At 38.3% G+C, this 15,839-nt stretch overlaps 1 protein-coding gene across 1 annotated transcript in view; it reads left to right on the top strand.

The window, feature by feature from the left end:
* The window catches only part of Hmcn1 (hemicentin 1), a 492,592-nt gene that overhangs the window by 122,988 nt on the left and 353,765 nt on the right, over positions 1-15,839 (top strand). The window contains exons 3-4 of the mRNA XM_029559235.1: positions 2,110-2,268; positions 3,265-3,387. Coding sequence (XP_029415095.1) covers positions 2,110-2,268; positions 3,265-3,387 — 282 coding nt within the window. The remainder of the gene's footprint in view (positions 1-2,109; positions 2,269-3,264; positions 3,388-15,839) is intronic.

Raw genomic sequence — 15,839 nt, 5'->3', positions numbered from 1 at the left:
AATAAAGGTCCTTTTGGTAAAGGACAGCTTTATTATTAAAAAAATTTATAATAAATATGATTCCAATATAATCTGTGTTTGGAAATGTAAAAGTCAGAGAAAATACCACTTTATAATAAAAATGTGTTTATACCCAGAGTAGACATAATTAAGCTATATGCACATTTTGGCATGTGAATCAAAATATTTCCTTTTTATTAGATATTCCTAACACTTGTGATTGCCTCAAGTGTTAGTTCTTCCATAAAAGTCAAAGAATTCCTTTTGAAGACTATGACACAAATAAAGACATAAAATAGATACTTTCATTTGTAATTATGTTTGTGCAGTTCTCTGTGGGATGTTGAGCTGTCAGTTCATCACTTTGCCTGGATTAATATTCAGTATTAAGCCTCATAAACATAAAGTTCAGTGAGAACCATAGAGCATGTAGGTTTCTCACAGAAAAAAACCGAAAAATTAGAATGTGAGTGGTAGGTACATTCTGAAGATACAAACTTGCAAACTTTTTAGAGCAGTGTCACCTGTTAAACTAAATTCCTTCCTTCCTTCCTCCCTCCCTCCCTCCCTCCCTTCCTTCCTTCTTTCCTCCCTCCCTCCCTCCCCTCTCCCTCCCTTTCTTTTTCTGGCTATTTGAGACAGGGTCTCCCTGTAGTCACCACAACTGGCCTGGAACTTGCTATGTAGACAAGGTTGACCTCCATCTCACAGAGATCTGCCTGCTTCTGCCTCCCAAGTGCTGGAATTAAAGGTGTGTGTCACCATGTCTATCTTAAACTAAATTCTTTGAAAATACATGTAAATGACAGGAGTTCAGAGATAATTCTTGAAAATATACAAAGGATATTTACTTATTTATTTATTTTAATCAAATTTATTGAGAATGGCTCATACTATGTTGCCCAGACTGGTCTCACATTTCTCAAATCAAATAATCCTCCTGCATCAGTCTCCCACAGAGGTGGGATTACAGGCATGTTCCCCTGTACTGTATGGCTCCAGTTAGATTTATGGTATTCAATATATCTATATCAGAATTTGAATCCATTTGGAGCTTGGGAAAAACTGCAATAGGAAAATCCAATAAGATACCCAAACTTGCCCAGTGTGGTGGCACATGCCTTTAATCCCAGCACTTAGGAGGCAGAGGCAGGTGGATCTCTGTGAGGCCAGTGAAGTCTGCATAGCAAGTTCCAGGCCAACTGGGACTACAGGGACATCCTGTCTCTAAAAGACACCCCCCTCCCCCAAATATCCAAACTTTAATAAGATTATAAGAACTCTTACTTGTTTGGGGAGTAACAAACTCCCATGATCACAAGCTTCCCTGCTTTTTACTTGCTTGTTTTAGACCATGAGTTCCTTAAAAAAATTTTTTTATGTGTATGATTGTATTGCCTGCATGTATGTATGTGCACCTGTGTCATGCAATGCCCACAGAGGTCAGATGAGGTCACTGGATCCCCTGGAACTGGAGTTGCAGACGGTTGTTAGCTTCCATACGGGTGCTAGGAGTTGAACCTGGGTCCTCTGCAATAGCAGCCAGTGCTCTTAATCGCTGAGCCATCTCTCCAATCCCAGACCATCAGTTAAGCCTAATCATCACTAAATTTTCAATATCAAAGTAGTTATTTAGTAGTTGTTAGTTGCTCAAATTATGTTGATCAAAACTCTATTCCCTTAACTGTGTAGTTTTGACATCTGTGTACCTACTTGTTGCAGATAAGTCAATAGGTGTCACTGTGGGCATGATGACTGTTTTCTGACTGATTCTGTTTCCTCAGCACAGGAAGAAGCAAGGTCATCAACCAAGAGAGGGAAGAGAAGGGGAACAAGGGTGGCGGGGGGAGGACTGAATAGACATTTAATTTAAATTTTATAGCACTTTCTGCTATTTTGTATATTTTGGCTTCATAATTTATCTATAAGCACAGGATTTTCTAGTTCTGTATCAATATATATCTTATCCTGACCAAAGTGATTCATCTGATGGCAGACAGCAGAAAATAAAAGTGAAGAGAAATTGCTTGACTTTCAAACTCCTAAAGCAATTTATGACTGAGATCTATTTTGTCATAACATAATTTCACTTTGCTTTTTGCTCAACAGGGTGGTGGTGATTGTCCAGAGATGAGTATTGGAGCTATAAAAATTGCCTTGGAAATTTCCCTGCCTGGTTCTTTCATCTATGTTTTCACTGATGCACGGTCCAAGGACTACCGGCTGACCCATGAGGTGCTACAGCTTATTCAACAGAAACAGTCCCAGGTGAGTAGGAATCATCTCTAGACCTTTCCATCTGGATTCAGCATGGGAGGTCACCTGTTCTCTCTGGCTATTCTGTGTGTGGTAAATAACAACAGTTATAGTGAGCAATCCACACACCAATATGCCAATATGTAGATGTCATTTGACTTCAATGTCGTAAAAGCATATCTGATATCTATCAATAGCATATGGATATTTTGTGAATGTAGAGAAAAATGAGTGGAGATTAATTAAGGTGCTTATAACCATTTCACCCTATTTGATAGATCTGTGTTTCAAATGCTGCTTTCTATGTGGAATTCTCCCTGTGTTGGTGATTCATTGTATCAGTTAGTTACTGCCATGTAACAAAACCCAATGGTTTAAAGCATAAACATATTGCTCCTCACATGTTAGCACAGCTTTGTGAATCTAGACTAGTAATGCTCACTTGTGTGTCTAGGAATGTTTGGGTTCTGGGATTTGGGCATCTTGGTTTTGCTCCCTAGGTTTCCTAGGTTCCATTGAGATAAATAAGTTCATTTCAACATGTCCTTCTTGTGGCCATGGCAGAAGCACTAGCAATGAAGTAGAAGTGTAAAAGATCTTTTGAGCTGAAGCACAGAACTTGCAGAATGTCTCTTTTGTCTGATGCTTTTGACAAAGTAACTCACAAGGTCAAGCTCACATCTACTATAAACTATACCTCTTTAGTGAGAAGATCTTCAAAATTCTTTGGCAAAGTATATGGATACATGGAGAGATAAGGAATTGAGGCCACTGTGTAAACTAGTACAGTTATAATCTAATTTTCACAGTCTTTATGGTATATTTCTGAAATATAAATATGTTCATAGGTGGGTTTACTGTGAAACAGAATGTAAGGTTAATAATTATCATGTATATTTATGTTCTACTTGCTTAGTTAGTAATACAGTACCACATAATAGGTGCTAAATAAATATCCACTGATTTCTGGAAATCCTTTAAACTGTCTTCTGCTTTTACAAATCATAGGTGGTATTTGTGCTCACTGGAGACTGTGATGACAGAAACCATATTGGATACAAAGTCTATGAAGAAATTGCCTCGACAAGTTCTGGTCAAGTGTTTCATCTGGACAAAAAGCAAGTTAATGAGGTCAGTTCACTAAAAGACAGGGTCTCCCTGTAGCCCCAGCTGTCCTGGAACTCCCTATGTAGACCAGGCTGGCCTTGAACTCACGGAGATCCTCCTGCCTCTGCCTCCTGAGTGCTGGGATTAAAGGCTTGAGCCACCACGCTGGCAGAGGTCTATTTTATTACCAGCTACTTTGCCAAATCATTGGCCATCCTAACTGTGACAAGTTTTATTTTAAAAACATTTATGTCCAACAGATTCTACCCAGGCCACATGTGTGTCAATAACAACAGTGAACTGATGTGGAAAGACAGATTTATCTAATATTAATTTCCAGGCTGCATAATGTTACAGCAAGAAGTTATTTAGGCATAAATGGATTTACAATTCACTTGTTTTGAATAAAAAATATTTTGTAGTTTGTGTTGTTCAGAAAGGACAGTTCGTGTTTCTGATGAATAACTTGAAAAGTGCATAAATGAGGCTTGAACAGTTCTTGAAGTTGAATGTGAGAAAGTTGATTATTAAGCAAAATTCTAATGAGATTTGAGCTCCAAGATTAAAAGCTAAAATTTATGACTAAGTAATTATATAGTTAGCAAAAAGATTGATAAGCATATCTGACTCATTGTAAGCAAGTTTTTTTGTTGTGTGAAAAGATCCTTGAAATGGGCTGGAGAGATGGCTCAGTGGTTAAGAACACTGATTGTTCTTGTGGAAGACCCAGGTTTGAAGCCCAGCACACACATGGCAGTTAACAACTGCCCTTAACTCCAGTTCCAGAGGATCCAACAGCCTCTTCTGTCCTCCGCGGGCATTGCACGACATGGGTGCACTTACCTACATGCAGGCAATACACGCATACAAATAAAAATAATAAATTTTTTTAAGATCCTTAAAATGTATCAAATTGTTAGGATTTTTTTCGCTCCTTTTAATTATCTTGCCTTGGCTTTACTTGGGGTAATAACACTTTATTTGGCTATAAATGTATTTATTTGGCTTCTACTTAAGTTTTTAGGAACTTACCAGACAGAGATAAGGTCTGAAGAGGGTATAATTCACATTTAACTTACTTGTCCTTGATTCTATACAAGATCTGTTAACTTCATTACAGATTCCTGTGTCTTGAATGAAATTGTTCAGAAGTTCTCTTATAACTAAAAAATACTACACACAGTGAAACTAGGAGAAAATTGTATGATTCCAGAACAAGCAGTTTAGTGAAAATATTTTTACCAACATATTGACATATAAACCTGGAAAGCTACTTTAATCTAAAAGAAGTTTTCTTAGAAGAACCAGCTTTAGAGAGAGTAACAACTTGAAGCCATGTTTTATCCTTTTGAGTAATTCAGAAATGCCTACACAGGGGCTGAAAAGGTGACTCAGTGGTTAAAAGCCCTTGCTGCTCTTGCAGAGAACCTGAGTTAGGTTCCCAGCACCTACATGGAAGCTAACAACCATCTGTAACCCGAGTTCCAGGGGATCTGATGCCCTTTTCTGGCCTCTGTGGGCATTGCCCAGCGTTGGTGCACTTACATACACACAGGCAAAACACTCATACACATAAATATAAAATAATAAAATTTAGAAATGTCTGAACAGTTGGGGGCTGGAGAGATGGTTCAGGATTAAGAGCACTGGGTGCTTCTGGAGAGGACCCAAGTTCAATTCCCAGTACCTTCCCGGTGGCTAACAACCATCTCTAGTTCCAGTTCCAGGGGGATTTGATGCCTTCTGACCTCCATGGGCATTGTATGACACAGGTGCACTTGCATACATGCAGGTGATACACTCATATGTGAAAAATAAATAAATAAAAAACATTTTTTTAAAAAAGAGATGCCTGAACAGTGACTTACAACTACAAGGGGATCCCTGGCAATTAATGTACATAAATGTCTGAATAAGAAATTGGAAGCCTGGGAAGGAAGTAGGAAAGAATGCAGGACTCAGGATGTGCACTTCTTGTCCTATCCTAAATGCTGTACTGATGGGATCAGGAAAGGTGGAAGGAAATGAAGGAAAGGCTTGTTGGTTGAAGCTGCCTTTTAACCTGGAATTCTGGAAGACCTTGGGGCATAGTCAGGAGCACTGGCACAAAGGGGGCATAAGTGAGGAGCCGCATTATTCTCTCTTGCACCAACTACGACACAATTGCTTTGGGTTTTGTGAGATTCTGAGTTGGAAGTGACCACGGTGTTCACTGGAAACAGGTGAGATATTGACAGCAGCAGGGCATGTCCCACCCAGTGGCCATGGTGGTTCACAGCAGAAGGTACTGGGGAAGAGAAGAGGCAAGAACACTTACTGTGAACACACAGGACTGTGGGAAGAACACGGTCTCCATCCTGTTTGCGAGCAGCCAAATACAACAGAGGGGTTCTGAAAACAGGCTGGGTGAAAGTGAGAAGAGCCATAAGAGTTTTAGTAGCTGAGTCCCATAGATGGAGAATAAAAGAAAAACTGCTGTGTCCTGTGACTGCAACTCTTGTATCCACACACCCAGAGCAAATTCTGTTACATAAAATTCAAAATGCTGTTGCTCTAAACAAAGAAGATAAACCTTGTGGAGGCTGGGTTTCATTTATTAGATTAATATGTTGATGCATGAGCACAACTCCTGCCTCAAAGGGGATAAAAGATAGTTTATTCCAGAGCCAAATATGAGTGACCACGGCCTGGGAACAGAGATTCAGGGTATTCCAAATTCCGTGTTCCATTGAGGAAGCAATTTCATGAAGATTTTTATGATAACAGAACAAAGAAAAGCCATAAATGAAGACAGTTTTCAAATACAATGGTAGAAAAATTAAGTACAGATACAGCAAAAGATTCATCTCAGCTGTAGGCCTCAGATGCTATCTGATGACACTCAGACTTTTGGTTAGTGGAAGCTGGTGGTCTGCTAAGTTAATACACTCCCAAAGTTTTTTATCTGTTAGACACACGATGTTTAGTCAGAAGCAGAGGTGGGCAAGGAGCAGCTAGTTAAGGGCTAAAGATAGCCCAAGATAAATGGTAATTAGGCTCTGGACCTGCAACATTCCAAGCTCTCCACAATCACTAAAGTTCAAATTAGTTGGTCAGCCTTGCAGAAAGTTCAGTTTCAAGGGCAGGTTCTTTCTGGCAACTGTCCTTCACACTGGCATAATATAGTTTTATAGTCCTAATAATTCTTCATAATTCTGAAAACTACTGAATTTACCAAAATTGCCAAATTATAATATTTGCAAGAATAATTTTATAAAAATTTATTGTAAATTGTAGAAAATTTTACAGATGTAGTTAACTCATTGGTTAGTTCTGATTCTGTCCCAGATCATCAAACTGATGTTCTGACCTTTAAATTCATCCATGGCAGTATAGGAGTTTTAAAAAAATGCTAAATGATCTGTCCATCCTTTTTTTTTTTTTTTTTTTTTTGAAATAGAGTTTGATAACAACAAGAATGAGTCTCGTTTTCTCTGCCTCATTTACTATGGATCATTGAGATTTCAAGAGAATTTGGCTCAGGGCGACTTGCAGTTCTCCTAGATCGTGTCCTGCATGAATGTGAATTCATGATCTAATACTGGCAGCTTGACACAAATCTAAGAAAAACAACATGAAGCACATTGAAGAGCCTAGGAAACCCAGTCTCTGGGTTAAATCATCTACCTCACTTGATGCTAACGTCACTCTTAACTCTTCTTAATGCTGAGCTCCTATGGTGATGGTAATCCTGCTATTAGGTCAGTTGAGTATTCAGTTACATAAAAAAAATCCAAAAATTCTTTATTTCTCTATGACAGAAGTTGCATGAGGCCCTGTTTCCTTGTTTGTAAAATGGAAATAATAGAATTTTCCAAGAAGTGATTGTAGCATTATGTGAGATCATGCAGGTACAATGTTCTGAATGAAGTCTGGTACAGCACACATGATAAATAAGTGTTCACTGGTAGTATAACTCTGGCAGTATTTCTACTTTGCTCTTGGCAGTGGGAACATTGTGCCACCATATATGCCAGAAACCAGACAGATTGAAATCAATCTGAGTGGGAAAATTCAGGGAGACCTGGACAGGTTTCTTTTTTCTTGTTCATGAAGAAAGATTGGAAGTTTTATTAACATGGTCTAAATCAATATGTCTCTTAACAAAGCCACCAAAATGAAAATTTTGTTAATATGGAGCACTCTGACAGTGGAAAAATGAGTCTTCAAAATTTTTCGTATGTAATTTAATAATTTTTTTCTTTTCTAATTGTTCTAAGTTCTTTTATTGTTTTATTCTATAAACACTACAAATTATGGGAAAAGTAGATGCTCTAATGATATCTATACATTTAGCAGACACAAAACTTCACACATTGAGTCCTTGCATTTCATTCAAGAGAAATTTTTCATGGACTTTTTCTGAAGGAAATTGAAGAATATTATGTTTTGCCTTCCTGGTTAATCAGTTTAATAACCTGCTAGGGGACTATCTTCAGCTAATTTGAAGTTTTTAGCTTTCTGCTCTTTGGTGAGGACTATGTAGAGGATCTAGGCATCTTTTGTCTGCTAAAAGCAAAGCCAAAGTCAAGAAATTGTTTGGCTGAGCTTCAGTGGTCTTGAAATCACCATATGGTTCATTATATTTTGGAAACACAAGTTAAGACACACCTCATGGATGTTCTTAGCTCACCACCTTTAAAAACAGAGCAAGAATTAAACTTTACAGAACTCCTCCAAATTTTTGAGAGCTGAGCATCAGCAGACCCAATGAAGGTTTGCTTTGATATCATAAAAAGCCCAGATTTGAAATCTGCACATTAGAGGTGCTGTATGCTTTGTCAAAGAAGCCAATACAAAAATGTACATTGTTAATTAGTTTATCCACATGTCCTGAAATCCCCATCCTTGCTCCATACCTCCCACAACATATGACCTCTAACATCCTCATCATCCCCACCAAAATTCACCCTGGACATCTTGACCTGGTGGATTGCTCCTATTCTAATAATTAACATCCCAGCAAATGTAATCTCTTACTGACAGCGTCAATGATCCCCCCTAGCAGAGGCCACATGATTCATTCAGAAGGACCAAAAGATGTTTAATGAATGGCTATTTGCTACAGTTTGAGCAGGGTTAAGGGCAACCAGCAATGAATGGTGAAACAGCAAGGATCCAGTAACAAGGGTTTACTTGTATTCTCTGGAAGTCTGATGAGGTGGAAGAGGGAGCTCATAACATCACCCAGGGAAACCTGTACTCAGAATTCAAGAACTCTGGCCTGAGATAGGCCAACTAAAAACCTGTAGAGATGGTGGCAGAGGATTATCCCCAAACCCTTATCATTTCCTCAAATATCACTGGAAACCAGAAGCCAGGGGGCCCTACTGAGGCAGTGTTTAAGACCAGCAACCCAGTGTATGGAAAAGGGTAGACGGTGTATCTGGAAGGCAAAGATTTACCACAAAGAGATTATATAGTAGATAAAAATTCAGGTTCTTGGGCTGGAGATATAGCTCAATGGTTAAGAACACTGGCTCTTCTTGCAGAGGACCTGGGTTTGATTCCCAGCACCCACATGGCAGCTAACAATTGTTTGTAATTCCAGTTCCAAGGTATTCAACATCCTCTTCTGGCCTCCATGAGCATTACATACAGATGGTACACTTACATACATGCAGGCAAAACACTTATACACATAAAATATAATTAAATATATGTTTTTAAAAGACCCTGTTTAAAAAAGGATGACCAAGTATATTGGCTCCAGTGGCAGGGTGGATGCGCTGTGGGAGGGTTCCAGTGAAGATGGGATTGGGGGGGCTATAAAAATGATTGAGACTTTTCAAGCTGTTCTGTATGAAATGTACAAAAAATTTAATAAAAAATTTATCAATTAAAAGATTTCAGGCTCTGGATCTTGGCTCATACCTAAGGCCCAAGACCTTTGACAAGTTATGTAATTTTCTGTTTCTCAGTTTTCTTTTATAAAAAATATTTATTATTTTTTATTTTATTTTTGATGTGTATGAGTGTATTGCCTGCATGTATGTAAGTGCACTCATGTTGTGTGATGCCTGTAGAGGTCTGAAGAGGGTGTCGATTTCCCCTGGAACTCAAGTTACAGATGGTTTAGCTGCTGGAAATTGAACCTGGGCCTTCTGCAAGAGCCACTGGTGCTCTTAACTGCTGAGACATCTATCCAGTCACTATTTATTTTTTTAAATTTATGTGTCAGTGTATTGCCTGCATGTATGTAAGTACACCCATGTCATGCAATCCCCATGGAGGTCCGAAGAGTGCATTGGATTCCCCTGAAACTGGAGTTACAAAAGGTTGTTAGCCACCATGTGGGTGCTGGGAATCAAACCCAGGTCCTCTGCAAGAGCAGCCGATTCTTAACCACTGAGCCATCTCTCCAGCCACATGTGCCTCAGTTTTCTTAACTGTAAAATGGGAAAATATCATACTTATATTGCAGGGTTGTTGAATTTAGGATGTATCAATAACTATTAACTAGCATTATTTTTAGTTAGTCATACATTCCAGTCCAAAATATTCTAATAATCCTATTTTTAAAGTGATGTTTCCTAAACTGGAGAAATATATGTGTTCAACCATGTGCACAGGGCATATTCATTGCAAAGGTGAAAGAAAATGAAGAATACAGTGAGCTACATAGACTCTCAATGGACGTGGAAATCACCCAGTCTGGACGTCTTTAAAGACAGGAATTTTTCCTTTCTCCAAAAGGAAACTAGTTTTGCATTGTCAGTCCTGGAGGGCACCTCAGAAGGACAGGAGTATTTGGGAAAACACCATCTTCCCAGATAAATGCATCCAGGAGGAAAATGGCCTCAAATACTAAAGAAATTTGTGAGATTATTAAGCATTTACCGTTACTCTTTATTTGAAAGTTGCTTTAGTTTTAATTTACAGTTAGCAGTAAAACTCTTAAGAGATAAAGAATTTAACTGTCTGTTTAAAGAATAATAGCATCCATAATAACAATAATAGCAATAACCTTTATAGAGGGTTATTATGTTCTATGCATTCTGGTGGGTGCATTCCTTTAATAACCTTGAGAGGTAGAACATCTTGAAAGCCCTAGGCAGAATAAAGCCCAGTCCCCTGTAGGTCTTCTTTGAGTCAGTGCCAGTAGGTACAGCCACTGTGAGGAGTGGGCTGAAGCCTTGGGTGTTTGAAAGAGAAGCAAGTAAAGGAATGTTGGTGTATCATGGTGCTGAGGTGGACAGGCGCCTGAGTTCCTCTGGTGGACAACAGATGATTCTTTATTATCTCTGTAACATGAAGGGAGATCTTTGGTTAAATAAAATATCTTTCCCCTGAGGAATTTTTTCAAAATTCCCCTGAGAATGGACTTTACTAGGTATTTTCAGAGAAGTAATTAAACTCAGACAAACGAAGAGACAATCTGTAAAAACTTCAACTACCTGGCAACAAAACGCATCATAGTTTAGAGTCCACCAAGTTTAGTTTTCCTGCCGGTTCTATACCTACTTTCCTCGTTTAGTACTTATTCCAGAAACCTGTAAACTGCTGGGGTAGGAATTTGGCCCAGTCTCTTCCTACTATTTGGCCATCAGCCACTTGTGATGAGAATGAAGAGCTCTGTGCATATGGACTTCATGATGAGAATTGTTCAGAGGTTTGGCCAATTAGCAATGTAAAATGAGGTATCTGTTGTTTTGTTCTTCCCTATTCTGAGTTTCACTCCAGACACTATTTCAAAACATAACCTTACTGCTGACCTTGAAAATAAGTAGAAACGGGTGTTTCCTCTGAAATTTGAAAATGTATCAGAAACAACTATAACATTCTAAAAAGTGGTAGGGAGTGTGCGGAAACAACCTGTAAATGTTTCCAGCACCCCTTCTTTGAATTCTAATGAAATGCCAAAAGTGAGTCAGAAAGCTCAGCGTTCATACACTGAAATGATCCTGGCATCTCCACAGCCATTGCACAAATGGTCAATGCAACGCTTGTCCTGCCCCACTGTTGTGCTGAGGTGGGCATGTTATCCTTGGGACTTTGTACTAGGAGTGCTGATGTTCCTTGCACTGCGGAGAGCTTTTATCAGTCACTAATATGGTGAAATGAAGCCACATGTACTTACATTTCCATTTGTTTAATTAGAGCAAAAGTAAAATCATCACTAATTTATTACTTAAAAAGTTCTCCATTGCTCACAGGTTTCTGAACAGGTGGATGATTTTTTTTGTAATGGAATTTAAAGTGTGCATAGTCTATAACACTAAAAAATAGTGGGAGGAGATGGTGGTGCATGCCTTTAATCCCAGCACTTGGAAGGCAGAGGCAGGCAGATCTCTGTGAGTTCAAGGCCAGCCTGGTCTACATAATGAGCTCCAGGACAGCTGGGGCTACAGGGAGACCCTGTCACAAAAAGACCCCCCCCAAAAAAAATCCCTATATGTGACAAAATATATCAGATGTCAAGCAGAGCTGCCCTGCAGTGTGAGCAAGGAATGCAGCCAGAAGGGGATTGGAAGTGTGGAATGTGTGGGTTAGAAGGACACACTCTGCAAAATGAGCCTCGATATTGTTTTATGGTTTTGTGAATTGGCTCCAGGAACTCTTCGAAGCTCTCATTATAAACTGCAGCAATACATTTAATGTTCAGTGAAGTTCCGTCAACAGAGCAGAACTCATGTCTTTGAGATCTAAAACCAAATATGAAAGTGTTATTCCACAGTCCTTCATAAAGACAACTGCGGCCTCTAAACTCATAAAATTCAGAAAATGGAATAGTTTCCACTCACTAATGCATCTTGCTAAAAACCAAGAAAGCAGAAGGAGCCAACTCAATGGAGAAAGTAGCTTATATAAACGCTTGAGGGAATATTTCTTAGAAAGGAAAAGAAAATGTTATGTAAGGATAAACACTGGTTGATAAGGTCCATGCTTTCAAGACGACCAAAACAAACAGGAAAAGAAATAAGCCTGTTTATTTAGCTGATGCTATTTTGATTAGAAGCTAAAATAAACTATCAAGTCAGAGTTAACCAAATCAAATCAATTACTTGCATAGTTGCTTCTGGTCTGCAAGAACCCTTAACTACCAAAAAAGTTATTGTGTCTACTTTACAGTCTCTGAAAATGCATTCAGAATCTACACTGACTTGAAGGAGAGTCATCATTTTCCACATTTAGAAGTTGAGCTTCATTTTTTTTATTGACACTATGATAGAAAATAACAATTTGAATTGAGAGAAAACTGCCACAAGTGTGTCATCTAACACTGAAGGAACCAGTTAGCGCTGACCTCACCTTTGAAGAGGTCGCTCACAAGGAACTGCAACAGGCACAAGGAACAGGAGAGTATCGGCAGTGTTCAAACAAATATGACTTTAATGAGCTATTTTTACACAGCCTCAACAATTTGAATATTTCCTTTCATATTTTATACGCTGAATTTTAAAAGATTGCATTCTAAAGATTTTTGTTTCTGAAAAGCACATGCCAGTGGCCAAATAACAGCAGTTCTCCTGGTACCGAGATACCAGGATGTGTACTGGAGTATATCTGATCGTGTAAGAATGAATAAAAAGTAAAATAATGATCCCATTTAAGAAGTTACATATTTGATATTGAAAAATATTGTATTTGTGTTTTGCGAAGGTTTCAAATCATTAAGAAAGCAGTTATAGCTCGACCCAGTAATCCAGGGGTTACAAAGACTACACAGCAAGAATTTTTTTGTGTATGAAAAATTAAATAAGAACATCTATCCATAGTATTTAGAAGACTATCTAGCTTTGAACTTGGGGATGAATTGTAGAGTCTCAGTGTCATCTTCTTTTTTTTTGGTCTTTTTGAGACAGGGTCTCTCTGTAGCCCCAGCTGTCCTGGAACTCACTATATAGACCAGGCTGGCCTTGAACTCACAGAGATTCGCCTGCCTCTGCCTCCCAAGTGCTGGGATTAAAGGCGTGTGCCACCACACCTGGCCTGCATCTTCTTATTTTTTAACAAGTTTGTGTGAGCTTTTATTTCACTCTTTTTTTGAAATTGAATTTTTGCAAGCTTCATACAATATATTTTGATTACGTTTAGACCCTCTTTCCTATCTGTACCCCTCTTATAGCTTCTTCTGCCAGATTTCATGTACTGTTATGCATATATTAAGGCCTATAGAGTCAAGTTTGCGTCTCCAAACGGCCTTCAGTGTGCATCTATCCATTGGATCCTGGTCAAACTATCTAGCCTCACATCCGTAAAGAAAACCAACTCTCTCCCAGTAGTTACTTGTTACCAGTACTTCCTCAGTTAAGGCTGCGGCTTCTTACCCATTTCCCGACTTCTATATAGGATTGTTCTCTGGTTTGAGCTTGTGTGGGTCTTGTGCATGCTGTTACAGTTGTTGTACATTCATATAAGTAACTTCCCAGATGTCCGGAAAATTCTGTATCCTTGTGGTCACCTATCACATCTGGCTCTTACAATCTTTCCAAGCCCTCTTCTGCAATGGTCTCTGAACCTTGGATGGCAGAGGTTTGATACAGGAATCCTGTTCATGGATAAGCACTCTGCAGTCTCTTATTCTCCGCACTTTGGCCAGTTGTGTTTTCCGGGGTCAATCACCATCTGTTGCATGAGGAAGCTTCACTGGTGAGAGTTGAGAGATGCGTTCATATTCTTTCTACCCTCTGTTCTGCTAAGTTCCCTGAGCCTTAGGTATAAATGTTGCATTGTTGATGTGTCACTTAGGGTTGGACGTCTCACAAACACTTATTCTCTGTGTGTGAGCAGTTGTGGAACTTTGTAATAGTCTCCATCTGTTTCAGAAAGTTTGATGAGTGGTGAGAGGTACACATGTCTGTAAATATAAATATACATCTTTAGAATATAGTAAGAATTTAGGTTGGTTCTAGAGATGTGACAAAAATAGATTTTTCTCTCCATGACCTCTCCAGCCATGTGTATTAGGCTATGACCAGTCTTCAGTCAAGGGTATACGTGTAGTTGCACTCCCTTCTTCTTTAACTAAAAATTTCTGATCATCAAGACCGATTGGTTCATCCCACCAAGAGATTTATGTACCTAGGAAATGAAAGAAAAGTTATTTGTCTATTACCATATTTTTCACCTGAACAAGAAGTGACTACTGCCTTTATATTTATATGACTGAGGAGAAAACACACTAGTGCTTTCCCTTTAATAATGATACTCAGACAGTACAACTTAAGGTAATTAGTTCCCGTTAATTTCTAGGCATAGAACTTATAAAATCTTTTGGTTGGTTTTTTTTTTTTTTTTTTTTTCTTTTTGAGACAGGGTCTCCCTGTAGCCCCAGCTGTCCTGGAACTTACTATGTAGACCAGGCTGGCCTTGAACTCACAGAGATCCGCTTGCCTCTGCCTCCCAAGTGCTGGGAGTACAGGCCTGCACCACCATGCCTGGCTTTGGCTATCTTTTTTTTTTAAAGCAACTCAGTTGATTCTACAACTTTTTTTCACAACAATAACAGCTCAGTTGTCATTAAATGTGAAAAAAAGCCATAACATAACTAAACATACTAAATAAATATTTTAAGATAGAAGGAAAAGACTTGGTTAGTGTCTTTGACAGAAATGATTTTATCAATTTAATGTAACTTAAAGCCTTTTGGGGACAATTACATCAAAAAGTGAGTTTTTTAAAAAAGCAAACTAAGGGATGAAGAAATAGTTGTAGATAATACGAACCAATAGATAGTTTGGAAAATCTGAGGCTTATTTGATGAGGCAGTAAGTAGTTTTACGAAGACACTTGGTTGCAAATGCCAAGTCTATAGCAAGGATGTTATGATTGATCATTGCCTTCAATTTGCTTGGCATAAATAAAAACGGCCACCCCACCTGCGACAGTCTAATTTTTTTTCTTAGTTTTCAATGATAAAGAAGAGATGAAAGAGCTAAGGAATCAAAAGGAGGGAGATTTTGTTTGAGAAATTTCCCTGTGACCTAGGATAAGTAAACAGAAACAAAGTCTATGCTTTTATACGTTCCTGGTTCCTTGTGCTGTCTTAGCATGAATGATTGTCATAGCATTATAAAGGGCAATCTTTGAGCTACACTTTGCAGGGAGCTTCCCTGTAACATTTGGGTTATGATTTGGCTTTGTGACAAATATTACACGTGGCTTTTCTCTTTCTTGAAGAAGTCCCAGAGGAAAAATGTAGTTCAAAGTCATATAGTATAAAATTTAAATAGCTTTGAGGTGACTGAATAAGGAAGGAAATAAAAATCCTTCAAAAATCTTATTGTTTTAAATGGACATGATTTATTTATATTGAACTATCTTTGGATTATTTCATCCTTTTATTATGAACTTAAGAAAAAGATATGTGAGTTGATCCAACTACTTAGCAGTTGGAATATCTATGTATTATGTGAAAAATAAGAAATTCTTTAAGAACTAGTAAAAACATTTGTGAAAATTTGGTCATGGTCCTTCAAATAATATTTATTAAA

The sequence above is a fragment of the Nannospalax galili genome, unplaced genomic scaffold, assembly GCF_000622305.1.
Source record: "Nannospalax galili isolate Female #2095 unplaced genomic scaffold, S.galili_v1.0 scaffold227, whole genome shotgun sequence".
NCBI lineage: Eukaryota > Metazoa > Chordata > Mammalia > Rodentia > Spalacidae > Nannospalax > Nannospalax galili.
Note: the sequence above shows the minus strand (reverse complement) of the source record. Positions and strands in the feature narration are given on the sequence as shown.